Source organism: Dinoponera quadriceps, unplaced genomic scaffold (genome assembly GCF_001313825.1).
Source record: "Dinoponera quadriceps isolate SergipeBrazil2010 unplaced genomic scaffold, ASM131382v1 scaffold586, whole genome shotgun sequence".
Classification (NCBI taxonomy): Eukaryota; Metazoa; Arthropoda; class Insecta; order Hymenoptera; family Formicidae; genus Dinoponera; species Dinoponera quadriceps.
In genome coordinates, this window is record NW_014554764.1 from 1080567 (window position 1) to 1107919 (window position 27353).

General features: G+C 44.8%; 1 protein-coding gene across 1 annotated transcript; it reads left to right on the plus strand.

Moving 5' to 3' along the window:
* Positions 1-27349, plus strand: LOC106741548 (serine/arginine repetitive matrix protein 2). The gene is made up of 10 exons (XM_014613678.1): positions 1-37; positions 529-572; positions 11692-13798; positions 14915-14955; positions 15062-15221; positions 16173-16381; positions 16566-16751; positions 17875-17916; positions 18601-18762; positions 25148-27349. Exons 1-10 carry the CDS (start codon positions 1-3, stop codon positions 25703-25705), a joined length of 3546 nt encoding a protein of 1181 aa, XP_014469164.1. The 3' UTR covers positions 25706-27349.
* The last annotated feature ends 4 nt before the right edge of the window (positions 27350-27353 follow it).

Here is a 27353-nt window from a genome sequence, read left to right on the forward strand (position 1 = left end):
ATGCCGTGCGAGGCCTTTGCGCATGCGACGCCCTCGCGTAAATGAAGACGCAGGAACTGAAATATAAATAGTGTCCTCGCACACAACAACGACAGCTTCGCGCGCGCGCGCGCGTGAAATTTTTTCCAAGACGACTGCAGCAGTAGTACGTAGCGTACAACTGCTATCGAGCTGCTGTGCGTGCAGGAACAAACCTCGCAGGACGTGCGTCATCGAGTCCCGAGAGAGCCGTCTTATTTCGGAAAGTCGCGCGAAAAGCCGATCGACAGGGAGGAGCGCCGGTGAAGGAACGGAGGGAACGTACATAATTTATATCGATAGATTGTCTGCCGCGAAGGCTCGCGCCAGTCCGCGCGGCATCTATATAGCGGATCCGCGCAGGGTAAGGTTGAGTCTGGCTGGGCGTTGGAGCGCAGGAGCAGAGCACGGCAGGACAAACGGACGGCAGCGGGCCGGACGAGAGCGAGCGAACCTCGCCGAGGAAGCTCCTCCGGAGTGTTACGCGAGGCTTTTAGTGAGCCGACGCAGGTCGAGGAGGCTCGACCGAAGAGGAGGAGAACCAGGTCGTCCAGGTAAGTCGACAGGGAGCAGGCCGCGACGTCATCGACGAGCCCGAAAGTCTCCTTCGGAATCTCAGCTCGTTCCGGCCGGGATACGCGTGTCGACGTGTCCGTACGACGAGAGAAAATCGTTCGCGACGGAACTTTCTGACAAGGGGGGTAGGTACCACTTAGCGCGTCGCTCCGGTTTCACATTCGGGAAAGAAAAGGAACGAAGATGGGACGATCGTCGCGAGTGTACACGGGAGGGTAGCATTTGTGAAGACGCGGCGTTAACGACAATTAAAAGGGCATCGTTGAGCATTCGTCTGAGAGTGGGTTTCGTCCGCTGTAATTTTCCGCTAACGAGGCTAAACGACAGATGACCTCTCGCCTGTGCCCAAAAGTCGGCTCGCGGACGTTTTAGATGCCACGTAGGCCACCACGTATTAGAGCTTATTATGTGCGAGCAGGAAGTAGTCGCCTCCGCCTGAAATAACGCGACGGGAACCGTCCGTGCGTGCGCGCACAGTTCGATCATCGCGGTGACTATCGTTTCTCGTCTTCGACGAGAGAAAGAGAGAGAGAAGGCCGCTTCAATGCAATTCGTAGTCTTTGCTATGCTCGATAAATTGCTCCTAATCAGCCGCGCGCAGTTCAATCACCCACCGACCTGACCGTCCTAGACACTCACCACGTAGAGTATTTGCGTATCGTCACATACGTGCCACAGATACCGCCGTCGAGAGACGGGAATCGCCGCTTGTTGGCACCCTCTTCTCGAAAGTACATCAGCCTGTTCTCGCGCGGTCTGGCGTGTTCCAGCGAATCTTCGTGTCTGGAGATTGGCGTACACAATCGATACACGCCTTTTTCTTATTCCCTCGTTCGCTTAATTATGTATTCGTACAACTGCACGACTATGTCGTCGTGGAAATGGCGATAAGGCTGACGGGGGGTCGGTGAGGAAAATGAGGTCAGAAGTCGGACGAAAGAGTTCGAATTTCGGAAGTAGCAAATGGAGGACCATCCTCCCTCCTTTACACATCCGTGCGTGCCACGTTAAAACGCTCAACGGCCGTTCGTCAGTAACGATACTGCCACGACGATCGCCGTCGGGTTCGAAAATAATAATAATAAAAATGTAGTTTCGGGTCGTTGTTCCTCATCCTAAAGGAATGAACAGAAATTTGTTGATGAAACGTCGCGAGCAAATTCGAGAAGGATACGACGCCAGCAAGGGAGCCAAATTAAGTGTTTCTCCACAGAGCTGTGAAGGCCTAAAATGTCACATTAAGTATATTACCTGATATTAGTTGGTCATAATTATGCAAGAGAGATCCAACTCACAAAATTATAATTTTTGAAATTTTGTTACTAATGAGTGGTCTCTCTACATAAAACAAAAAGATCCGGGCCTTATAGATGACTAAAATTAATTTAAAAAGTTTCTATTTCCCACTAGTTGTGCAATTTTTACTAGTTGTGTCTTTTTTGCCCATTTTTTAAGCTTGGCAATGAATATCATAAGAAAAGAAAATGAATCATATTCGACTTCTTGAACGATTGCGAAAAATTACGGTACTATTTATACTTTCTAAATCATGTGTCGAATTTTCATCTTCATTTCTCTCGAAATGTGTGGGTTGGATTTTTCTTGCATAACTACGGCCAATCGCGGTAAAAAATAAGACGGTCAAGTATTCACGTTGAATAATAGCCAAATAGTAACTCAAGATCGAAAGCAATCGTCCCTGTGCTCGACGTGGGCGATGCTCGAACGGAAAAAGCCCTCGTTTCCCCGGCGAATGAGGAAGCCGTTCGATATGCGTTCCAAACTATCAGAAAGGCACCGTTAAAGGGTTGTACCAGGTGTACCTACGAGGCGAATTGACTCCGATCATCATCGATTATCGAGCGTACCAGTCTCCCTGTTGGCACTCGAAGCCTTTCCAACCCGGCGCTTCTTCTTCCGTAACCCTCGCGAGATCGTTAAGCTCCTTGGCCACCCGTGTAAAGCTTGTTTTTGATCGAGAACTGAAATGGTGTCACACGCTCTTCGGAAACGACGGCGTCTCTCGCGGGAGCGATTAATCATAGAAGATTTCGATCGAGTCGCTCGCGCGCGCGCGTTTTATTATTGCATTTGTTTCGTACCGCCTATGAGAGCGCCGTCCTTGTTTACCCGGGTTGCTCGATCAAACGGGCGCGAACGGTTTGCGAGCGAGGTGAAAAATGCCGCTCACTCGATGATACAACGAACGAGCATCGTCGTGGTGATTCTTTCCGTCAGCTTGAAAATTTAATGCGCGGCGCTTATCCGCTACGCGGATCTCAAGCGGCCGGGGGCAAATGGGTTAACATCCAGGAAATGTTGCTGCACTATATCGATAAACATGACAATTGCACGTCGCCGTGGCGCAGGTGATTCGAAGATGTTGCTGGCCGATAAGCCGACGTTGCTCGCGATAAACCATACCTGCCGTCTCCGCCCGTTATCTGTCGTTACCCTCCGATCTGCTTTTTTATTCTGACAAGATAGTGTTGTATCGCAAATTCCGCTAATATACCCGATGAATTTTAATTTCGCGGAAACGACCGCCGCCATTTCGCCTTGGCACGGCCGAAATGTGATAACGCCGAATTACAGAGTCTGGACGATCATGATGGATTTTTTCATTGGCTCCGGACTATTTTGAAACAAGATGGCGGAAACAATCGATGCTGTTACACTTTGAGTACCACTGTTGTACGCGCGGAGAGAACTAACCAACTAGCCGGTCATATTTTCTCACAAAGTGATAAAATTTGAAACATTAATAGATCCAAGAATCGGTTACAATGTCATTCTTATACTTCGCAGCGTCTGTACATCCGTTTTTCCTTATTTAGTTTAATTCTATAAATTTGAATTATAATGTATATCCTTATATGTTTGTAGCAGATACATATAAGAAATAAATGTATAATAAATGGTAGACATTTTCACGTATAAGCAAGAATATTATAATATTCTTAGAAGATTTTTAGCCTTGAATTGAGTGCAAGTAATATTTGCATCGATTTAATCAAATCATGATTAAAAATCTTCTAAGAAGATTATAATACTTTTATGCATGAGAACGTTTATTATTGATTTAAAACGAATTTTTTCCCGCGTACCCGCTACAGCTTATCTTATAGTAGTAACTAGAGTCACTAGAAATAAGTGAAAACTATCGACGCCATTTTGGATTCAAAAGCCAAGTTCGTCCAAACTCTATATTTAAGAGCCGAATCCGATAACGTCGCCCTTCATTACGAGACACTGCGTAGCCTATCGCGAAAGAAGCAAATTTAATTAAACCAACTCCATGCGTGTGACTCAGCAGATAGCGGGCTCGAGGCAGTACGCAGCACGCGGTTTATTACGTAGCGCGTCTGCGTGTCTTCGTGTCATCATATTTTTTAAATTAAATGTAGCTTGTTAATCCAAATTACGCTCCCTTATACCTTCGCAACATTGATCTCGCGGCATGATCTTGAGTTCTATTTATAAAACATCCGATACGCATCAGTTGACGTAATAACGAAGCGCGATAACGAAGAACACTTTTTCTCACACCGTTAACGGCAATTAGAGCAGCGATGGTGACGTCGCGAATGTTACCGAAAGTGAATTTACGGAGAGTGACGCGCACACCTCTTTTTTCGTCGCCGCACCAGGAAGCCTCGGCTGAAAATTGCATCGTGTTACTTGCGATTCGATGACCTGAATGTAGGTCCCTCAGAATTACGTGCATTGCGTGAGCCCGTTATCGATCGCGTGTAATCGACAAAAAATCAAAATTAGCGCGTGCATGTCTCGCGCGCGCGCGCGCGCGACACGTCCTCCCTCGGAAGAGGGTAGGAAAAATAACGACGTGCCGTTAACAAATGAATTGTTCCGTGTCTGATGACATTCCCCGGAATTAACCAGACTAATCTGTCTCATATCTCAAACGCACGTAACAAACCTTTCTAGTGAGCGCGGGGGATTCTCATGGGACTGCCCTCCTCTCTCTGCATTCGTAACGTCGCGCGCAACGTTAGTCATATTCCTTGAATTATACCTTACTAATTTATCGATCTCGATAATAATGCTCTGATAATAATACGATAAGTCAATAATTGGCTGCGATATATCTAATATTAATAGTTTTGGGGGAATTAGTCTAGTGAGAACATGCAAATGATTCAACGCGAAGTTTCCGCTTTCATTAATTTAATATTCGCCGCACCGGCCGTTAACTTATGTATCGACACTGCCGATGTGTCGTCGATCAATCCGACACGACTAATTACGCGCTCAGCACGCAACCTTCCACCTTTGATAGAATCCCATTTTCCTCAACTTCGGTGCTAATGGGAAGGTTATCTTGTGCTGCTACCTCCGTATCGTATTCGCGATCGCTCTTTTAATTAAAAGCTGCTGCCGAAGTTGCGCTGCTTCTGCTAAATCCAGAACGGTTTGGTCATTCCGTCGACGGGTTCTCTTTTACGGTGGGTATGCTCCCTCGTCACTCATTAAGCGCGTCAACTTAGCCCGTATTATATGACGCATCCATGTGTGCATCCGCGTTCACGTGAACGACGGAGTCGAACACGCTCACCGGGTCGGATCAATAACGCCAGGAATGGGTACTTGCCGGCTCGCGGAGCCGCCGTGTGCAGCCTGTTTCTGGTTTTCCGTCGGAAACGAAAACGGAAGTGGCCGGCGCGTGCTCGGGAATTCCGCACGCAGGCGTGCTCACCTTTCCCGCCTGCACGAAAAGGCAAGTGCCTCGTTTTGAGAAATAGCTCTCGAATTTTCCTTTCGCCCTCGGAAGGAGGGGCGGCTCCGTCGCGAAAATTCGAGCGGCGCGCGGAGAAGTGCTCACTTGCTGACGCAGCAAATTTTATGTTGTCGCAGTGAAATTTTTCGATTATTACGTGTAGATAGCAAAATAATTTAAAAAATATTATTATTATTATTTGTTAAGAGTACTAATTTTGCCATTTGCTCGACTATTTTGTTGAATCTATAATTATACATTATTTTACCGTAAAAACAACTTACCCGGACAACAGAATGTCTTAAAAATAATTTCTTAAAAACGTCTTATGTTCAGATTTTATTGTCCGGATGATAAATATAGCAAAACACTGTGTTTCGTTCGTTTCAGCGAATCAATATATCCTAAGGACAAATTCACTCAGCAGAATATTTTCTCTCCCAACGGCAAGACTATTTCTAATTACGAATAATTCATTAATTTGGTTATGCTAATTACATTTTATCGCAACGAATATGCAATAGCAACGGTGTGGTGCGACAGCAAAATTGCTTTTCTCCGTGTAGCTTCCGCGAAAATTCATTCCCGTTCGTTTCGAAATTGCGCCTCATGAAATGGTGGAAGCAGTCATATTCGGTATAATACAGGGATTAAATAAAACAGATGATCTGAAATACATACATTATGGGTGAAATTGTACACACGTGTACAAAAGAAGAGCGCGCGATCGAACTGCATCCTGTATACCAAGGGTTACCCAGTGGCTTGCCCTCCAGAATTTTTAGAACATGCGATAATCAAGATTGTCAGTCGTAAAGCGGGATTAATCAGGCGGAATGAATTGCCTTCGCCCTGGCGCAGTTATTTCGAACGATCCGATATTATTACTTTCGCGCGGCCATGTGTTCGCTGCGATAGAGTTCGCGCGAAATTCCCACCGCGCGTATAGATCCCTACTTCAAGACGGTATATGGACGAATGTAGGTGTGAAGATATAACGAACGGGGATATTTCTTGGGACCTTCGCGCGATCCTCGGGAAAAAAAGGGACGATATAGGCGTGCGTACACACGACGGTGATGTCTGGAGGTTGCGGGAAGGTTAAAAACGCGCGGACTGAAAACGCTACGTGCACGCATTCGCCGTTTAATTCCCCGTCTTTTCTACTCGATATCATCGAGCACTTACACCCGTCACGTGTACTTTATGCGTGCGAAATGTTATTTTTAGGCTTACTTCGGCGTCTCTGACCGGCTTAATTACTCGTGACCGGTAACGTGACCCACCGTGACTAATCCGAGCCCACCGAGTCGCATGCCATAAATTGAAAGTGAAATTCATAGCCACATTCTGCGAAAGTCTTTATCTCGGTCAACGAATTATCTCTCTCTCTCTCTCTCTCTCTGGAAAACGCTTTTCAGCCGAGCACTTTTGCATCTAACGATTCACCATCTATATTTCTCCGCCACGTTCGTCGTTTTGGAATCTGCTGGTATAAGCTGACAGTTGCAAGAACAATTAATATTATAATGTCGATAAAGAGCCGTAAGGAACAAATAAAACAAAATAGATAAAATTAATTAAACAAATAGATGAAATAGATTAAATTAATCTGAAGCTCCTGAATAAACTAAATAATGTCGATAAAAGGCCGTAAGGAGCTAAAGCACAGAACTTACAATGCCAGAAATAAAACAAAACGCAAACAGGTCTATAAAATATAATTTAATTTAATCTATTAATTAAGTTAATAATTAAAAATACAACTTTTATGAACTTGTTTTCGTTTTGTTTTATACCACGGCACTACAAGTTCTGCATCTTGGATCTTTATGACCTTTCATCGTCATTATTTAGTTCATTCAGGAGCTTTTGCTTAATTTCATTAATTTGATCTATAAAACACTCCTTATATACGCGAAACGTCGTACGGCAGCGTTCAACTTGCGCGAGAACGATGAAAACATACGGGAAAAAGGTCAATGCCGAATCCAAATGCAAATTCAATGCTGACGTCGTACGATGATGTCACAGCACAATGATTAATGGGCGAAACTAATAAGTTGCAGCGACTCGCGGAGTCTCTGAGAAGATTAACAGGATATGCTTTCGATCATAGGCAGCGGGTAATTGTCGGCCCTTTTCGCGGAGCGTTGCACCTTCGCTTATCATTCCACGGGGATACGGGCTGATTTTTGTTACCTCACGATAACTCCGTGCAACGTCGCAAGGTTAAATTCGCCGGCGATACGCGGCAATACGTCTCGTTGTTCCCCATGCCGGTTATGATCGTTCGCGTGTCTTCCCCCGTTTACGTTCAACGGCCACTTTTACCTTCCGCTTCTTCACGTCAGGCTAGTTACTTGCGTTTATGGCTGTACTCAGATATTCGTGGTGCGCTATACAACTCGTATGTTCGGAGCTTTATTCATAAAAGTCACCGGCTGAGAGACTTCGTCGTTTGGTCCCTATCTCGCGGGATTTTCAAGCGTTACAGGGCACTTTTATTCCGATATTCTTGAATCACGATCACAGGTATATCTGTGACATCAACTTTCTCGATATACGTACTTGTAATTACGTTTCTTATTGCAATTTCCAACTTCCCAGCGGAGAGCTGATTCAATTCGGCGTACCTACTTTTTTCCTGGAAGCGTACATCAACCAATTTTCAACTACAAATCCGGCGTTTCAGCAGTTTTTCTTTCTTCATTTTGAATCACGAAAGTGAAAAATCGAATTTTCGTATCGACTGAGGACGCGAATCAAATATCAATCCTTTTTATTTCCACCGTTGCGTCTTCCTATCGTCCACGTGTCTTTTATCTCTTAATAGCGATTTAGTTAAATCTGTAACAACCGTGACACGCAACGCATGTCGTTGCCGTACTGTTAAATTGGACAATCTAGTCGAGCACCTTTGGCTGTTCACCAGTAGAATATTCGCACTTGTAAAACGTCATTAGTAACTATTGCCGGTTGATTGCTATAATCATGTCGTCGGCACGTAATATCTATACGGCACGTAGAACGTGCGGTAATAATAATTTATAATTGAAGGTTTCCATCATTGCACGCACCGTAGAATTATATCAAAGTAAGCACAGCTGTAAGGCATATCGTATTTCGAATTCGTCATGTATTATTCACGGTATTTCAATGTCCGGGCTCTTCTTGATATGCGGGTGTACGCAAGTATGCGTTTCGTGCAAATCGACGGAATGCTTTTGGGGGAACAAGTTAAAAAATAAATAATAAATTGTTTTATGTACATAATACATACAAAGTAACGGTAATTAATTTTCCAGCCTATAATAGGATACGTTTAAACTTTCTATAATAATAAACGGTCAAACTTTTCGGGAAATAACGTCAAGTATTCTGTAAGTATTTATACGCGGTAAATTATTGCTGCAACCGATATCTCTCTAAAATTATTCGCGTAATTAAAATTTCAGCGTACAATTGACAATATACGATAACGCAATCGATGTGAAATTGAACGGCGAAGGAGGGCAGGGGGGAAGGTACTCCCGAACGCGCCTCGTTTTTCGTACGAAGTACACGCATTCTTCCGGCGTGTCCTCAATACTTTTCCTCGTCGCTTTAATCACTCGCAACGTCGTAATACAGTGCGTCTCCAGTAGTGAAAGACGCATAAGGGTAGCCTTGGTCGCCACATTGTCTGACACGCTGCGACATTCATTCACTACGTAGCGACGCATTGATGTCAATCGCTTCGTTTATGCGCTGCAGGCGCGCACAAACAGCCGTTGGTCACATGTTTACGCAACAGGTTTAGGGGGAACCTATTGTCCAAGCGGAAAAAGATACGGGTTGACGTATACCATAAGAGTACACGAAAGAAATCGATATGGATTCGCAAGCGACTGCAAACAGTATGGCCGAGCCTGCTTCGGGCCACGGAGAGACTACGGTAAGCAACAAGCGATAGATAGAAGAGAAGTTCTGTCATAGCTCGACGCTCATATTCTTCATCATGCGCGATACGTCTTTATCCGTGCGATACGTCATTCCAGCGAGTTCGAACGTTCGAACAACGTTCGATCGCGTTCGCGTCGGGAAAATAAAGTAGTCGCTGCGAGACGACCCTCTCGAAGTGAAACGGAGGAAGTGGGATGATACGCCAGCGATTCGTGGCTCGATCCCATAACGAGCCCCGAAAGTAAAACGGTGGCAGGCACGGTAGAAACGGCAGGACGAGACGTCACCGACCCGCATTATCAAAAGATCGATAAACTCAGGGTCACTATCGCGAATTTCGGTTCCCGTCAGCCTCTTCTGCGCTCGCTTCTTCCGCGGTTCCTACCGTGGAACATCGTACGCCATGCAGATATATCGCGCGTACGAATCGTGTGTGTGGGTTAGCTCTCTCTCGTAACGCGAAATTACGTGCCGCGGATTAACTAAATCGAGTCGGAAACGCGACGGTGATGATAGCGAGCGCTCGTTCGTCATGTTCATGTTGCGTCGCTCGAAACGTGAGGGCGAGAAGGTCGACGAAGAGATGGGGTCTCGTGACTTTACGCCCGAGATGACGGCCGGAATTACGCAGACACCCGAGACGAAATTTTAGGCTTATGTCTTCGGTTCTACAACGAAATAAGTAGAGGGCAAGGTAGTTTCGAAATTTCACTTCTGATAATATAATTTTCTACTATTTTGGCCCTGGTGGATGATGTCCTGGATTTTCGTTTCTACTGTTTTGGCATCAAAATCAGGGGTTTGAAACATTTATTTGTATCTGTTAAAAGAAATTTGTATAATTTGTATAAGTAGACGTTTACTCGTATCTATTAAGAGAAATATGACGAGTATTAAATTCAAAATATTGAAAATAGCGGAGTGTTTATTCGTAGAAAATATTTTTAGGACAGAAAGATCGAAATTTAAAGCCACTAGGTTTCTTCAATGGAAAAAAAAACATTACATAATTCTAATAAATAATCTCTTAAATATTTAGAACCGTTTTACTCTTAGATTTAGTATTGTACCACACAGCATATTTTATCCGCGGAATGTTTTATAGACTTTCCTAGGAACGTTCTCTGAACGTCTTTAGAACGTCCCTTGGAGGTCTGTACTGCCCAGGGCATTTACAAATTAAGATATTACTGCGTTCGAGTAAGTTTACTATAAGTTATTAAAATATACTTAAATTAATAAAACTTGATTTATGAAAGGCTGAAAAACGAATGATTACGTTTATTTGATTTTAGCATTTGCATAGAAGTTTTTATCAGTCATGTAAGTAGGCACATACTATCCTCGAAATCCGTCAAAATAACATCCAAATTTCGACTCGGGAATGACTGCAGATAATGCGACCTGCAATTTGAATCGCGGTGCGACGAAAAGATCGATGGGGTTAAGGTCAGGGTTAATATTGTCGATCGCGCAATTTGCCAGTTGCGCCGATGGCCTTCGGTTTCGTTTGCGCTCATGCACCAATGTCGCGTCGATATTAGGAATCGGATTGTAATCACGAGCATTCCCCGGTGCCAAAGAATGGTGATAATGTGTCCGAGTACACGTCGAATTGAAGCGTCATGACTCACGTGGCTAAACTGAGCCGATCTAACCGGCGAACGCGCAACGATACGATTGTCAACGTGATGGAACATTAAAGTCGAGAGGTCGAAATTACACTCTCGTCAACTTGATGATTCTGTTTATCTTTAGGCGGACGAAAATTGTTTCGGCGAATCGCAAATTCCGACCTTAGGGACACCACAGGAACGACGATCTCGACGGTCGTTCGTGACGGCGGGAATGCGCGGTCATTAGCATAAAACGCTGTTTTCCATGCTCACTGCGTTGAAAATTGGTTCCGCCAAAATTGTCGGCGGAATTGAAATTTCGTTGTGTCTCGAAAATCGCGGGGCTGCGAAGAGCGCCGCGAACATATTACGCGAAAACGACGATACTTGACGAGGAAGGATGATCCCGCGCCTTATCATAAACTCATGCGCGTATCTGATAACCTGTCATCCCTCCTTGAACGGAATAACAAAACAGACTTGTTATAGTTTGAAAGACTCGGAAGAGACTATTTTTCTTTTCAATTTCCCCGCAGTTCCCTCAGTTTCTTTCCGCGGACAGATGAAAGAAAATGGGAAAAAAAGCGCTTTTGTTCTTCCGATTTTTCGTGGATTTGTCGGTTTCTCTCCGAGGAAAAATTGTAAAAAAAGTAATTTGCAGTTCTGAAATGTCGCAAAAGAATAGATACGATGTAAAACGAGCGTGACGTAAGACGTACTTGTAAGTTTATCCGAGTTTATTTTCAAGACGCAATTTGCCGTGTCGTAGTATACGCAACACGAGCTGTTCTTCCGCAGGTGAAGCCAAACACCCCTTTACCACCGCAAGGCTTTCAGGCGCGATCGCCAGGTCCGCCCCTCTCTCCCAGAAATTCGATAAATAACGGTCCCATAGGCGCGCCACGACCGGGACCACAGCCGTTGCGCCGACTGGACAGTCGTTCCTCCCTGGGCCCACCAGCCTCGGGCCAATTCGTCCAGCTCAGACCTTACGGACCGCCGCGGCCGCCGGGAGGATCTTTCCCTCCAAGGCCACCGCAGCCCGGTCAGCTGCCCCCGCAGAATCAGCGTTTCGCGTACTCCCCAGGTATCCGAGGCCCCCCCCCGCCGTCCGGTCAGAGATCGCCGTTCGTCGGTAACTATCAACAAGCACGAGGCAACGAGCCGCGGTTCCAGCGACCAGCGCCGGACATCGCGGCCCAAAACGGGCCACCGCGTAACGCGGAGGCCGCGCCTCACCGACCCGGCCAGGACACCGCTTTTCCCAGGCAGCTGCTGAGAAATGACTCGGCGCTGAGCCTGCAGCGGCAGCACCTTTCGTCCAACGAGGAGATCAAGCAGCCGACGCGACCGCGCATAGTCGTCGAGAGGATGGCGGACATAAACGAAACGACCGGCGGCGACGACAAGCCCGAGGCTTACCTGCAGGGGAAAAAGTTGGACGTCCGCGAGAATGTCGAGAACGACGACGACGATGACGTAGTGATGGACAACCAGAAGTCGCCGCGGCACGACGCCAACAGTATCTCTCCTGAGGTGCTGGTGAACGGCTCCAAGTCGCCGTCGACGCCCAGGAAGCACGATGACGCCGTTAAAGCCGCGAGCCGGCCGGGAACTGCCGAGAAGCAGGACGTGCCGTCGAAGCCGATCTCGGCGAACAGCGGCGACAAAGTGTCGAGAGACTCCACCGAGGACGCGATCGTTTCTCAGAGCAGACCTTCCTCCGCGGTAAGTGGCGGCAAGGACGAAGGACCGACGGGGGATTCCGCGAAGAGCGACTCGAGCGACAAGTCATCTCGTCCGCCGAGCGCGATGTCGATACCCCACGAGGAGGAAGTGAAACAGCCGCCTGGTAGCCCGTACGGCAGCGACGAGCAGAACCTGAGGACTCCCTCGAGGACGTCGGACAACTCGCGGTCCAGCACCCCGTCGCAGCTGGCTGCCAAGCCGAGCACTCCGGCCGGGCTGGTGGAGCCGGAATCGAGAACGCTGCTCAAGACTCCGGATAAATCGCGCTCGAGCACTCCGGCCGGACTGGAGCCGCCCCAGAGTGCGGGGCAGGAGTCGAGGACGCCGGAGAAATCGCGCTCGAGCACTCCGGCCGGACTGGAGCCGCCCCAGAGTGCGGGGCAGGAGTCGAGGACGCCGGAGAAATCGCGCTCGAGCACTCCGGCCGGACTGGAGCCGCCCCAGAGTGCGGGGCAGGAGTCGAGGACGCCGGAGAAATCGCGCTCGAGCACTCCGGCCGGACTGGAGCCGCCCCAGAGTGCGGAGCAGGAGTCGAGGACGCCGGAGAAGTCGAGCATCCCGGCTAACCTGACGCCGTCTCCGCAACCGGAACCGGTGGTATCTCCGGCGAAAACACCGGAGAAGCCGGCGGACTCCGCAGCGGAGCCGAGTAGCGACGAAACCGCCGCGGAACCCGGAAAGCTCTTCGAGAACTCGCACCGTGACAAGTCCGGCGAGGATACTCTGCAAGTGAAGGAGTCCAGCAGGCCGGCGTCGTCCTTGGACTCGCCCGACATGGCGGTCGAGAGGGACAGCAAGTCGCCCTCGACGCCGGAGAGCCAGGGCAAACTGTCGGCGCTGACCCCGCCCAGGTCGCCCGAGGAAACCGTGAAGGGCTTCGACAACGGCCGGCAACGGTCTTTGTCCTCGAGGATGTCTCCCGGCGCCAGCCCTCGCTCACCGAACTCCCCGAAGTCGCCCGGCGGCAGCGCGAAGGAGGGTGAGAAGAAGCGGACCTCCTTCGCCGAGGACACCGTCGCCGACGAGAAGGCGGCGGAGGCAGCGGGGAAAACACCGACGTCTCCGTCGAAGCCTTCCGCGGGGAAGACTCGACGAGCGACCACGCCGGCGAAGCTGAGCGACGAGAAAGCGGAGCCGAAGTCCTCGGAGAAAAAAGGTCCTCGCGCGCTCGCCGGACGATGATTCGGGAGCCCTGCGAATCGAGCGACGAGAACCGATTCGTTATCGAATATAATCTAGCCCGAACTGCTTCGTACTCTTTCGAATCGAACCAGTCAGAGAATGTCACTGATTGAATCAGTAAAACAATGTTTCGCCGATAATCAGTGGATGTTCGCTAATTTTTAGCCCACAGAAAAAAAATGTTAAATTCAAGTAAACACATCACCCCAATATTCCTTAGCAAATTTTTACTCGATTACGTAATATTTACTTATGATCCAAGTAAAATATTTATTTGATTCAAGTAAATTTATTTAACGCAAGCAAAACTTTGTTGGCGAATATTGGAGTAATTATTCACTTCTATCTCGCACTTTTTCTTCCACGTGAAAAAATTTTTCTCGCTTCCTACGTCATAAAACAAGATGGCGAAAATCCTTAAGACGCGAGAAATTTTTTATTTGGAAACTTTTCGCACAAGTACTATTTTCTTTCCAAAACTTACCTTAGAATCTTAGAGAAGAATTATAAAAACATATTTTTCCTACGTGTAGGTTTTAGAAACACACGATCGTGACGGTTGGTTATATAATGAATATCACGTATAGATACGATGTCTCACCATCATGATGTAATAGTTGGGGCTTAAAGAAATATAGGTTGGGCTAGATTATATTTGATAATGTATCTCTCGGGCTGGATTGTGCACTACTGGACCTTAACTTGCAGGGTTCCAGTTGATTCGTTCGCGACGCGAACGTCAATTCGGTCGTCGGTTTCTCGAATAGCCGAAGGGGCTGTTCGGAGACGCCATTCTCAACTTTCAATCCGGCTAGCCGGATAATATGAGTTCAACGTAAATTTTACAGAAACTGTTTGTTCCTTTTTTCGATGCATATTTCAAATTTGTTCTCTCGTCTTCCCGAGGAAGACGCGAGAAATTGGGGCGCTTTAATATAATTCTGTTCGCAGAAGTTAGGTATCGCTGCGCGATATGTGTATTTCAATTTATATTCGAGACTATCGAGACTTTGCTTTGGTGCAATATGCTTTAGATATTTGCGCAACTGATCATTACGATATTCAACAATGTATTCTCCTTTTTTCACAGCGGTCCAAAACGGCAGTGCGAGCGAGTCGCAAGCTGATACGGTAAGTACACTCTACGTTACAGCCTTGACTTTCTACGTTTCGTACATATTAATATTAAGAATATAATGTTTTATCTGTTCGGCGAATCGAAACCACTTCAATGTAGGTACCGACTACAAATGGAGTCGCGGAATCGCCAACTAAAAAGTCCAAAGAATCCGACAAGAGATCGACCGCTGGGTCGCCTACGAAATCACCTAGCAAATCCGCTAAATCGGTACCACGAACTCCCGAAACACCTCCGTCGACTGCCCAAGAGAAAAAGAGTAAGTGTTTTTCTGTTTCACCGATGTCGTTGTACAGACTCGCGTATAGTAGGTCACACGGGAAGTTTACTTCGATTTTTCCGCCTTTTCCCGTGACTACTAGTTCTCGAGACGCACGAATGCAATAAATTTAACTCAAAAACCAAACTGAACTTTTTGAACGACCCACATTTTGCGTCAAATTTAACGTAATCGAGGATACAAATTTGATGAATATTGTCGTAAAATATTTCCAATTTGTTCCTCCGCTTTCGTAATTGCCAAGAATTAAATTGCATATCGGGAAAAAACCGGAATGTTGCACTGAGAGAAAAATATTTGTATAGTATCGTAACTATACAACATAGTAAAATAATTATAAAGAAGAGAACCATTTTTTTAACAAATATTACTACATGATAAAAAAATATTTTATACTTGTGTTAGTACCGGTCCTTGTTAAAAGTTTTGTGTTAAATTTTTAACATATCCGTATATTAATTTAACGTATTGTATTTATGTTATCTCAATAATTTTGTGTTGAATCGATATTGAATCGATCAACATACATAAGTGTTAAAATAACGTTTGTAAGTGTAAAAATAATATATTTTATATTTCAATGTCGATTAACATATTATGGGTATTAATTTTATGTTAATTTCTGACACATTTGTATTACTTTTCAACATATTCACCTTGTGTTAAATTAACACAAAAATTTGGATCATCTGGGACATGTGAAATATTTAAATATTTAATACAAAATTTCCTTATTATGTATAATGTCAATGATAATAACTTTACATGCACATTACTGTTTCTATGATTAAAACCAAAAAAAGGGTATAGTTGAAAATAACTATAGCCTGAAAATAACTATAATTTCTCTCAGTGCGGGACAATTTCTATTTCAAAAATCACATTACACTAACAATTGTTCAAACGAGCCTGTGTCTTTTGAACATACAGAGCTGCCGATGAATAAAATTCAAGTCGGCGCGGCGCCCTCCCCGAACTTGAAAACCGTACGGTCGAAGATCGGTTCTCTGGACAACGCGAGTTACAAGCCGGGCGGCGGCAAAGTGAAGATAGAGAACAGGAAGCTGGACTTCAGCAAAGCGCAACCGAAGATCGCCGCGAAGAACGAGAAATACACGCCCAGCGGGGGCGACAAAAAGGTTGATCCCTTTCGACCCCGGTATTGAATTTATCACCCTATTAACGATCATGTGTCACTCTCCACGATCGTGTGTTCTCTCGGAGAAGAGAGCACTTGCTGCATTCTCTTTTCCTTGACGCGTTCGCCAAATATTAGAGATAACAAGTCGAATTACAACCGTCGTCTTCGAACTTCGACCGTAGATCGCCCAGCAGAAGCTCCAGTGGAACGCCAAGTCCAAAGTAGGCTCCTTGGAAAACGCCACCTACAAACCGGGCGGCGGTGACAAGAAGATCGAGACTGTAAAGCTCGATTTCAAGGACAAGGCGAAACCAAAAGTCGGATCCAAAGACAACGCGAAGCACATGCCCGGCGGCGGAGCCGTCAAGGTAAGCGATCCAGCGAAAAGTAACTCGGTTACTTTTGCATATATATCTGCAACTCGTAGATCGTAAAACCGAGCGATTCTCGCTGTTGTCCGAAAAAAGAGTTCCTACTTTGTTGATTGATTTTGCTCACTCTCTTTTGATACCTTTTTGCCAATTAACGAAGTTTCCACTTGATCATTAGCCGTAGTTAACATACCAAATATATATCGTGTCTTTTCCTTCAGTTTTAACGGCGCTTTAATCAGCGACATTAGCATGAAAATATCACTTTCTTCTTTTTCTGCATCATGCCCGAACAACTAATCCCGAAGACACCCTAACAAACATTTTACATCTGTGCGATTACATTTTTATCGTTGGTATGTTGTTTAGTAATTATACTTGGACAGGGAAAAAGCAATACACGCAATTTTCTCTCTCTCTCTCTCTTTTCCTTTTTCTCTATTTTTACCGCTCTGGGAAGAGCATTATATAAATTTTCATCTCTTTATACAGATACCATTACCTCGTAACTCGCAGCTGGCTGATTCGACGGCAGAAGCTTAACTGCGTTTAGCATTTATTTCGCCGGTAGAACCCATTACGAGTGCAATGTTCGCTTCCCTCCATTATACATATATATATATATATATATATATGTATGTATCACAAAGTACCTCTGAAGTAATTTTACTCTCTCGGTAATGCGCTACTCTTCCGAATTTTATTGAACGGTTGCATGAGGAATGCTGGCGTAGACGTACAGTAGCGGTCCGGACGGAGTTGTTACTTCTAAATCGCAAGAATGACGATAAGCAGCGAAAGAGAACAGCAGTTTGAATTTCGGAACGGTTGCGGAAGGGGAAGTTAACGATTCCAAGTTGGATCGCGCAACTTGTAATGATTAATTTTAGCTCGCAATCGTCGGGATTTCGCGACGCCGAAGATTACCCAATTCCATTCCGTTGATCCATCAAATACACGGGAGGTGTGTTAATTTTTGTTGAAGTCCGAGTCCGAACAGAATGTGAAATGTACATTGCCGTATATGGGAGCCACGAAGCCCAATTGTGCAGCTAATTCGTTTACGCATGTGTCGTCTCTCGTCATTATTAACAAGCCATTGTTATTTCTTGGTGTTCAGTCCGCAACTCCACCTAAGACACCGCAGGAGGCGAAGAACGACGTAAGTACAGCTAACGAACTAGACTCTCAAAGTCGAGCCATAATCAGTGTGTCGCTTCTCTCTTTCCTCTTTTCATTCCTCACCTTTTTACCCTGGTTTGGTCTTCGTCGCCCGGCCGTCGTTGAAACGTCATGTAAAGTGCCGAAATCAATTTCTCGAATGCGGAATCGATATCGTGGAGGCGACAGGCGCGAATTGAGACCTCACGAAAGTGACGATTGCACATAACGTGTGCCCGCATCGATAAGTCCGTTCTGGAAATCGCTATTTATAATCAGCACCGACCGGTCTGCCTCCACGATTTACGAGATTGACGAAAAAGCGCTTATCGACACTTTGCAATCGGTAACGTTCTATATTTGGACGTAAGTACGTGAAATGTACACATTGGACGGAATCAGTTATCTCAGCATGGTTCTGCATGTCTCAAAATTTATATAGATTCTACACGTCAATCATTCCTCGAGCTGTTCACAGTTTCATTAACGAGCGAGTTATATGTTATTGCGCAGTGTACACGATAGATATTACATTCTGCTGCCGCTTATTCGAGATCACGTGACGAAAGAGACGAACGAAATTTCTCTTTTCAGCTCCCTTACTTCCGTTTTTTTCTCTGCTCGCTTATCAAGCAGCTTCTCGCTTGTCGATGGCTAATACAGCTCTCGTCGTTTCTCTTTCCAGATTCCGACGCAAAAAATAGATATCAAGGCCGAGAGCAAGATTGGCTCGTTGGATAATATGAAGCACAAGCCGGGCGGTGGTGACAAAAAGATCTTCAACGACAGAGACTATCTGCGACAGACGAGTTCTAACGTTGAGAGCTTGAATGGCAGCGGGTCCCAGGTATGTTCGCAACGTAAAAGTCTTGAGAATCTACCTCGCGTCTACCTCGTCGTTTCTCGATTGTGCACGACAGAAGCTCTGTGTTCTCCTCGCGATCATCCTCGCGGGGACAAACGCCGTGACGACGAAGAATTCTAGTTCGATGAGCCGTACACTTCTCGAGATTTTTCGCATTTAATATTCGCACCGAGTGCTTCAACACGCGTTGTGCATGCGTCTTTGAAATGCCACATGCAGCACGTTTAAACTTGGCCCGCACCTGCAGATATATTAAATAATATCCAACGAATAAATATACCAATGAAGAAATGGCGTGATATCGTATTCAAAATTGCTCCATCTCAATTAAATACTAAGATTTAATGGGAAAAATTTCTTCGAACAAAATAGGATTTTAGTTATTTTTTTAATTCGGGAAAACACTTCGAAGAGGTATTAACGAAATAGAGGAATAAACATAATTCGCTGACTGGGATGTTTTTCCGCATTGTCCGAATCCGAATTTCCCCAGGAATGCGCTTTCTCCAACGCCTCTCTTCTGCATCTCGAATCAGTTCTATTGACTCGAATTGTTTCTGCTGGTTGTTACCTTCGTAAAAATGCTGCTACCGTGCCATGCGTAATTGAGATGAAGGGCCACCTTCCTCCGTTGTAGATTAAATTACGTAAAATCGTAGCGCAAACTGTCTCTCCGACCCTTCTCGGATTTCGTCTTTCGAGGAGACGGAGAAGAAAAGAAGCGCAGAGACGAATTACGGTTAAAATTAATCAATGTCGAAGGAGTCGAGCCTAAATCAACAAGTGCAGTATCGTCATGGACTGTGCATACCGCACGGAACAAAGCGTACAAACCGAATCTTCTTACTCGCCAGAGCTTGTTGAAAAAACAAAGAATTGAATTGTACACAGAAAAAGATTATTGTACTGCGAAAAAAGCAATTGTTCATTTTATTTTTCTTCTTTCTTATAAATAATGGTTCTCTTGAACGAAGAATATATTTTTTTCTTGATAATAGTATTAAAGTATACTTATCACAAGTATTAGAGAAGCTCATTATCATTTGCCCGAAAGAATAATTTTCTCTCTTCTCGAGAATATTATAAATTTTATCAAAGAAAAGATAAAATCGGTTAATTGGAATAAGTAAGCCAAAGTTTCGGATTTAGGTCAGTATTCATAGTCGGCTTTTATATATAAGACAGTCTTAAGTTCATCTTGATATTGCACGGCTCATTTCATTGGCTACGAAGCATCTGAGGATGAACTAAGACGGTCTTAAATATCAGATTTGACCATGAATACTGATCTCAGTGTTTTAATTTAATATTCTTGATTGAATTATATTGAAACTTACTAGAATTTAGAATATATTTTGAATAAATTTGCTGAACTTCTGAGACATATTTGCGAACATATAAACTTACGAAATACTTGAAACAAGCAATCAATATTTTCTCGAATGCAGTATGCGTATTTTTCTGTGTGTAAGAATGAAAATTAATAGCTGCATTGCGCGTGGTGTGGGATGCTAGCTTGCCACGTGTCCTCTACGAAAAGAATGAATGCGCGTTAAAAGAAGGAGTTTATTTGTTGAATTTGCTCAGCTCGCAAAGGGTTGATTCGCAGGCTTAATCCTGATACCGTATCTTGTGCCCGCAGAGCCCCGTGCCTTCCGGCGCGATCACCGACGGCAAGAACGGCCTGCCAGCCTCGGACGAGAACCTGAACCAGGAATGCTAGGTCACGAAAAGTCGGCCGATAGACCCGCTTTACTATACCATTTGCATATGATTAATCACGTTTACCTATCACCCCCCCACCCCCCATCCCCCGGAGGACAAATGAGCGCGATCGAGAGCGATATACCGTTGAGACAGACGGCGCACGGAATTCCTCGAGTGAGAAGAACAAAAAAAAAAGAAGAAAAAAAGAAGCAAAAAAGAGAAAGAGATAGAAAGGAAACGTAAGGAGCATTACGATCGATATCGTGCCGCGAATGGGACGAGCGTTTGCGCGACGGGCGAACTTAAATCAACGAACGAGGCAATATACGTTATCGCACTGATTTGTCGTTGAGTATCGAAAACCGCGAAAAAAACTCCGAGTAACTCCATCCCGCATTTTCACAGCGATCCTTTTCGGTTACCCTTAAAGAAACGAAGCGATCACGTCATCGTGCCGTATGCGAAAAAGACACCCTCGAGACACGTAATCATACGCCGAGAGAAGGAGCAAGGACTGAGAAAAATATTTCATTTTTTATCAATATACAGCAAAGTAAACGAAAGGGAAGATGACGATGATGATGTTTTGAGACACGACACTTTCACGCTCATGGAAGTTCCTTTTTGAGCGATGACTTTTTTATCGGAAGCCACATTCCTCTGTGTCGCAGCTGTCTGTCCTTGCGATCTTTTGAATCATTGTGTGTCGACGCCCTCGCCTACGTAAACACACATGTTTCCGAGTTATCGATTTTTGATACGTATTTGTGCCATAATCTCGACGTCGTCGCGGCGTATCGCGAGCCACGATCATCCGCGCCACGCGCCGCTTCGTGGAGCACGCGTCCATTCGCAACGATACGTTTAATCTATTGCAATGTATCACGCATAGTGTGCGGCATAATCGCTTGAGAAGTTCAATCGATACGCGCGTAAAGGTAGCGAACATCATAGACCGATCTCTAAGACGAAGAAAATAGGTCCCCGGATTCTCGGAAATATAATTTCGAACCTTCTCTATACTTTTCTCCGTTTCGCGAAGAACGAGTATGTGTGTGTGTGTGTGTGTGTCATCTTCCACATTCGTCATTTGATTTTCGGTGACAAATTTCACTCGGTATCGCTGACCGTAAGTACCTGGTTCGGCAGACCACGCGAGTCCAATAGCCTCATTAATGAACATTAATGAACGTGTTGCGTTGTTAGACTCTTTAGTCACTTTCGTAGACGCATTTGCGAGAAATTCTAACGAGAATCCATTGCGATCGTACAGCACACACCCATGCGTCGTTGAAGCGTGTGAAAAGGGAGAACAAGAGAGATCGAGAAAGAACGAGGCAAGGAGAGAGAGAGGGAGAGAGAGAGAGAGAGAAATCCATCACGTGCAAAACGTCCTCTCAGGGGAGAACAAATAGACGTTAGATGAACGCGAAGCGCGCGTATATTAATTTGCGTGCGATGAAGTCTCTCTCGACAGCCCCCAAAAACGCGTCGTGCGTTACGTTGCATTTCTTCATTGTCGCGATTTCAGCGTCGTCTCGACCTCAACGTTTCGGACCGTCGGAAATCGCGAGCGGATTGCGCGAGCATAAGAGGAATCAGGAAAGAATCACACTCACGGTAGCACAAAGGTGCAAAGTAGTTAACCCGTTCGCGTATCAAATAGTCCTCGTACGACGTGGTCCGTCCGACGCGATCGCGCGAATGTGCGTCGGATTTCCGGAGGAAAGCGAGCTAACTGCGGAGAAGCGAGAGCCGAGAGAGAGAAAAAGAGAGAGATCTCGATTGACATGGAAAGATTGTTCAGGCAGGCAGCAACCGCCGCCAGTTGCACCAATTCGTCGATTGTAACTCATTACGGATTGACAACTTAGTTATTCGCTCTGTCCACCATTGCAACCGCGGTCACGATTGCAAAGAGGCTCGCGAAAAATCGCCGAGAGTCGCGCGGATTGTCGGCAATATGCCACCGGTGGTTACATCGGTGCAGCGGGACAACGGGGAGTGGTGTTTAGAATTCGGAAGGAGATGAGAAATGCCAGAGAAACCGGGGGAAAAAGAGAGAGAGAGAGAGAGAGAGAAAGAAAGAGAGAGCGGGTGAACTCGCGGCGACGACGACGCGAGAGACACCCTCGTCGGCCGCGACAGGGCTGATTTCAGACACGACAGGATATACATAAGAGATATTCGTGTGAACGTGTTACATTGTAGATACGTCGTAACAACCGATCGCTATTCGTTGCGTCCCACGACGTACGTACGTGTGGTACCGCTCACAGAAAGGCTCCGACACTCTTTTGCCGAGGAGTTTCGCAACGCGTCTCGTATCCAATAGGAAAACGTATCTTCTGAGAATTACTGAAAAACAGATTCTCCTACTGGACACAAGATTCATTGTGATGTTTATAAAAAAAAAAAACAATGTGATGTGCAATCTTTCTGTGATTGACCACATGCTTACACATATATGGGGCGCATCGCCGCTCGCTGCTGCAAAGACGCATCGAAAACGACGTGGCGAGAGTTTGTTAACGGAAAGGAGAGATCGATGATGCTGATGATGATAATGCTAATGATGATAATAATGATAACGTTGATGATGATGATGGAGGAGGAGGAAGAGGAGAATGTTCGGATCGTGCGACCACGCCAAAAAAATAAAAGGAAAAAGTCTCTCACTTACGTCACACTACCTTAGGTACCTCGTGCAATTTACACGTCGCTAGAGAAAGATATGTAACAACACATTATTTACACTGTATTGCTTCCACAATGGATTATTAAGGTACTTTTGATTCAACTTAACATTGCGATATCTCACGGAAACAGAAATGATAATTAACGTTAGACCCTTGTAATTGTCACAAGTTACCACTTCGTACGAGCGCAATAGTGTAACTACTATCCAGCGTATTCTCCTAAGGATCGCCGGAGAGGCATTATAATAATATTTTTGTTTTTAAATTTACATTGGTTCTCTTTTTTTTTTTATCTCCGAACACGACCCCCAGCGCATCCTTGCCCAGTTTCCTCGCCGAGGGAAAAATAATTGCGTCAGTCTTTTATCACTGGAGAAATATACTCGCAACGTAAGCAATCTCTTGACTCAAACGTCATTTTTTTAAAATAGTATATACATCTATAAAAAAAAAACAATCCTTATTACGCGATTGGTAACATCCAGGAGCGAAATTTCACGATTTCCCAGTCCGACCCATTTTTCTGAATAATTCGTAGCTCTGCAATAAGAGATACTCTCGCGAAAGATAAGCGAATTAAAAGGTACCGATGGGTTATTAAAATTACTATTTATGAAATCACATACTTGCAAAATCGAGCGTAACCGGATACTTTAATTAGACTGAAGAACTATTCAAGTGAATATCTTTTCTTTTCAAGTTTCCGCGTAATGAATTCAGGCATAATCGCCGTTTGGCTCCGAAGATTAGGAAATCCAATTTTGCGAGAGTAAAGACCTGTCAGTGTCTTGAAATTCGGCCGCTTCGTGCAAGATTCATATCACGCATATTATGAGACTTAACGTAGACATAGTCCTAAAACTAATCCCCGCTGCAGTTTGGCACGAACGGTACTGGCAAACACGAGCCCCCTCCTCAGTCCCCTCCTTAACGATGTAATTAGACAAAAATCGCCACCTTAAGGGTAATAATATATACGCACGGCGTGTGTCTCACTTTCATTCGTGCAATTCACGTCGGTCCTCAAAAAAGCATCGCCACCGCCTGCCACAAGTCAAGGTCAGTCTCTGCACACGCTACTTAATTCCTCAAAGTAACAAGGGGTGCATCCAGTAATGCTCATTAAACACACGGCGGGCATAGAGCCCCTCGAGTCAAAGTCCGGACGACTCTTTAATCAAAAATAGTATCTAATTTGTCATTAGAATGTCTCTATCTATATGAAGAGTACAATATCTACAATATATCGAGACATATTTTTTTAGGGACACACATATATGATTTGTGTTATGTATAATATCTTTTATATAAAAATTAGAGATTTTTTAATTTCTTAACAATTAATTCCTCCCATTATTTTATTATTATTTATCTCCTATCTTAAAATAATATTCGGTTACAGACAGAGCGCGTTTATTTGACAATCCTCAGTTCCATCATTTTTCATCAAATAAGAACTAATCTACTACTAATCAGTAAAAAGTCGGGGATGTCCAGAATCTTAGGCCGAGTCTACAATAAGTGTGAACTAAGCCTTTATAGGCCAAGTTCGTCTTGCACGTTTTCGTGCTGAAAGCGTCGTTCTATCCTTACTTTTCATTACATGTTGAGGGAAGATAGAACGATGCTTTTAGCACGAAAGCGTGCAAGACGAACTTAGCCTTTTGCTCTAAGCAATATAATATAACGTAATTTTTGACAAAGGGCGTTTCTCGCGTTGCCAAAAGTCGTAATAACGCTTAAATTTTAAGAATTGCGACATGTGATAGCACTGGAAACGCTTTTTGCTAGAAATTACGTTAGAATGTAGTGTTTAGAGCTAAAAGCTCACCAACATCTATTGTAGACCTGGCTTTACTTGAGGGAGTCTAAGCGGGCATTACTGGATGCGTCCTCACAGCATCCGCTCGCCATATTCCGCAGTGGAAGGTAATCGAAGTGAATTATCACCGCGTTTTCAGGCTCAGACGCCGGTGGAGGACAATCGCCCGTCGCAGAACGACTCGAAGGCCAACGACACCGAGATGCCGCAGCCGCCACCCTCTACGCCAACCCGCGTCCGCCACGTCACGTCACCCTCGTCCGTCGTGACACCCCGAGCGGTCAGGAACGGATTGGCCAAATCTCCGGACGCCAGCACGCCCAGGAGGCAACTTGTGCAAGAGACGGAGGGTGGTCTGAACGTAGCGGACGAACGGAGCGCATCTAAAACACCCTCGCCGGATGCGACGGAGGGTGGAAGCGCAGCGAAGAGTCGCTCGCCGAGGTCGCCACGACCGCCGAGCAGTCTGCGTGTCAAGTCCGCCAGTGATAGATCCTCACCTCGAATGAGCCCGAGCACCCCGAGCAAAACATCCCCAGGCACGCCGAGGAAAACGTCCCCCAGGGAGTTGCGTCTTCCGAAGCTCGCGTCCTCGCCGACACCGCAGGAAGCGAGCCCGGCACCCGAGAGTCACTCGAAAATCACTTTACCCAAACTGATCGAGCCATCCTCGCAAGCCGCCCGGATGGCATACTGAAGCTGTCGAATCCGACAACAGGCTTTGTAGCGCTTGGCACGTAGGCGCTTCCGGTCGTGTGCACTTCTTCTCGCGCGGGAAGAAACTTTAGTCGAATTCACGTGACCATAAACAAAGCGAACGCGTTTTGGCGGGAGGAAACAGAATTTCTGGCTCTTACAAACTAAATTTGATTCTCTACAACCAGAAATAGTTTTTCCCCTAATCGAAATGCGTCTGTTCATGGTCAGGTAAATTCGACCAAACTTTTCTCCCGTGAACATTCACGATTTCTGTGACCAGTTTGCAGTCGATCGTCCCTTAATGAAAATTTACTTGGACGTTTGCCACAATTTCGGGACACGTACGATTTCTGATACCTTTATATGTCACAAATCTCGAGTTAAAATAGTTATAAAATAGTAAAATAGTTTATCTGAGATTAAATGAAGAATAAGGTATCGTTATCTACTGATACACTTTTGTGTACATTAATTTACAAAAGTCGAAATTTTATAGATCTTTTGTGAATTGAGAGAAACTCGATGTCTCGATATTTTTATTAAGGGGCAATTTACTCCACATTAATTCAAGAACTAGCACGTGAGAGAAAGTGCGCGACCTTTGTGTGAAGCACATTGTATAGTCAACGGCTGAAAGGTAGCAATACGTTTGGTTTCGATGCGTTTTAAAACACAGATGAAAATCGTCAGAGTGATTAAACGATTTGCATCCGTTTTGGAACTCGTCGAATTGAGAAGTGTTGCAACCTCTTTGCCGCTGACTATATGTCTCATGAAGAAAACGCAAAATTAACAATAATTTAGAAAAAACAACGGTAGAAAGATTGACAAATCACACACGCTATAGTAAATATGTCTTCTTTTTATTAACGTGCATAGTCCCGTGCAGAATTGAGCAAAGATCGACTGATGAATCGATTCTTTTGTTAAAAGATGAATTACGTCACTTGTCGATGATTTTTCCAATTTTATGATTTCTATCAATAACTTTTTTTTCAATTTGATTCTATTTTTTAGCAATATAATTCATCCTCGGGTCAAAAGTTAAAAATACTTAAAAAAAACTTAAAAAGATAACACATCGCCTATATTCCTAATTCCAGTAAAGATAAACTTTTCTATTATAAAACTAACCTCTCAGTCGCAAACAAAGAATATAATTCGACTAAGAAATAGGCTGAAGATTTGAGACGAGATGGAATAGGGGCTTGATCTTTTTTCGCAAGTCCTACTTTTCCAACTAAATCGTGTAATTTCCAACCCCGTATCTTCCTCTATATGGAAGATTGACTCCTAACGGGTGTCGGAAACAAAAGTACCGTTTGGCATCAAAAGATGATAATGAATTGTTAACGATATTAACTCGATGTTATGAGTAGTTTCAATATTCTTTACTCCGTCCTTTGCAGCCGTCTATAAAAAAAAAAAAATTGATCAAAACTAGATTTTTTACAAGGCGTTTTTAACTCTCATTATTTAACGTCCGAGCACCGTTGTCAAAAGTAAATATAAGATACACAATAATATTTGAAACATGATAACATATACACATATTCGTACGTTACAGTGTAACGATAAATGAATGGTAAATTGAAAGAGGATACGGGAAATAATGAAAAATTGCAAATAATAAGATATATAGAAAT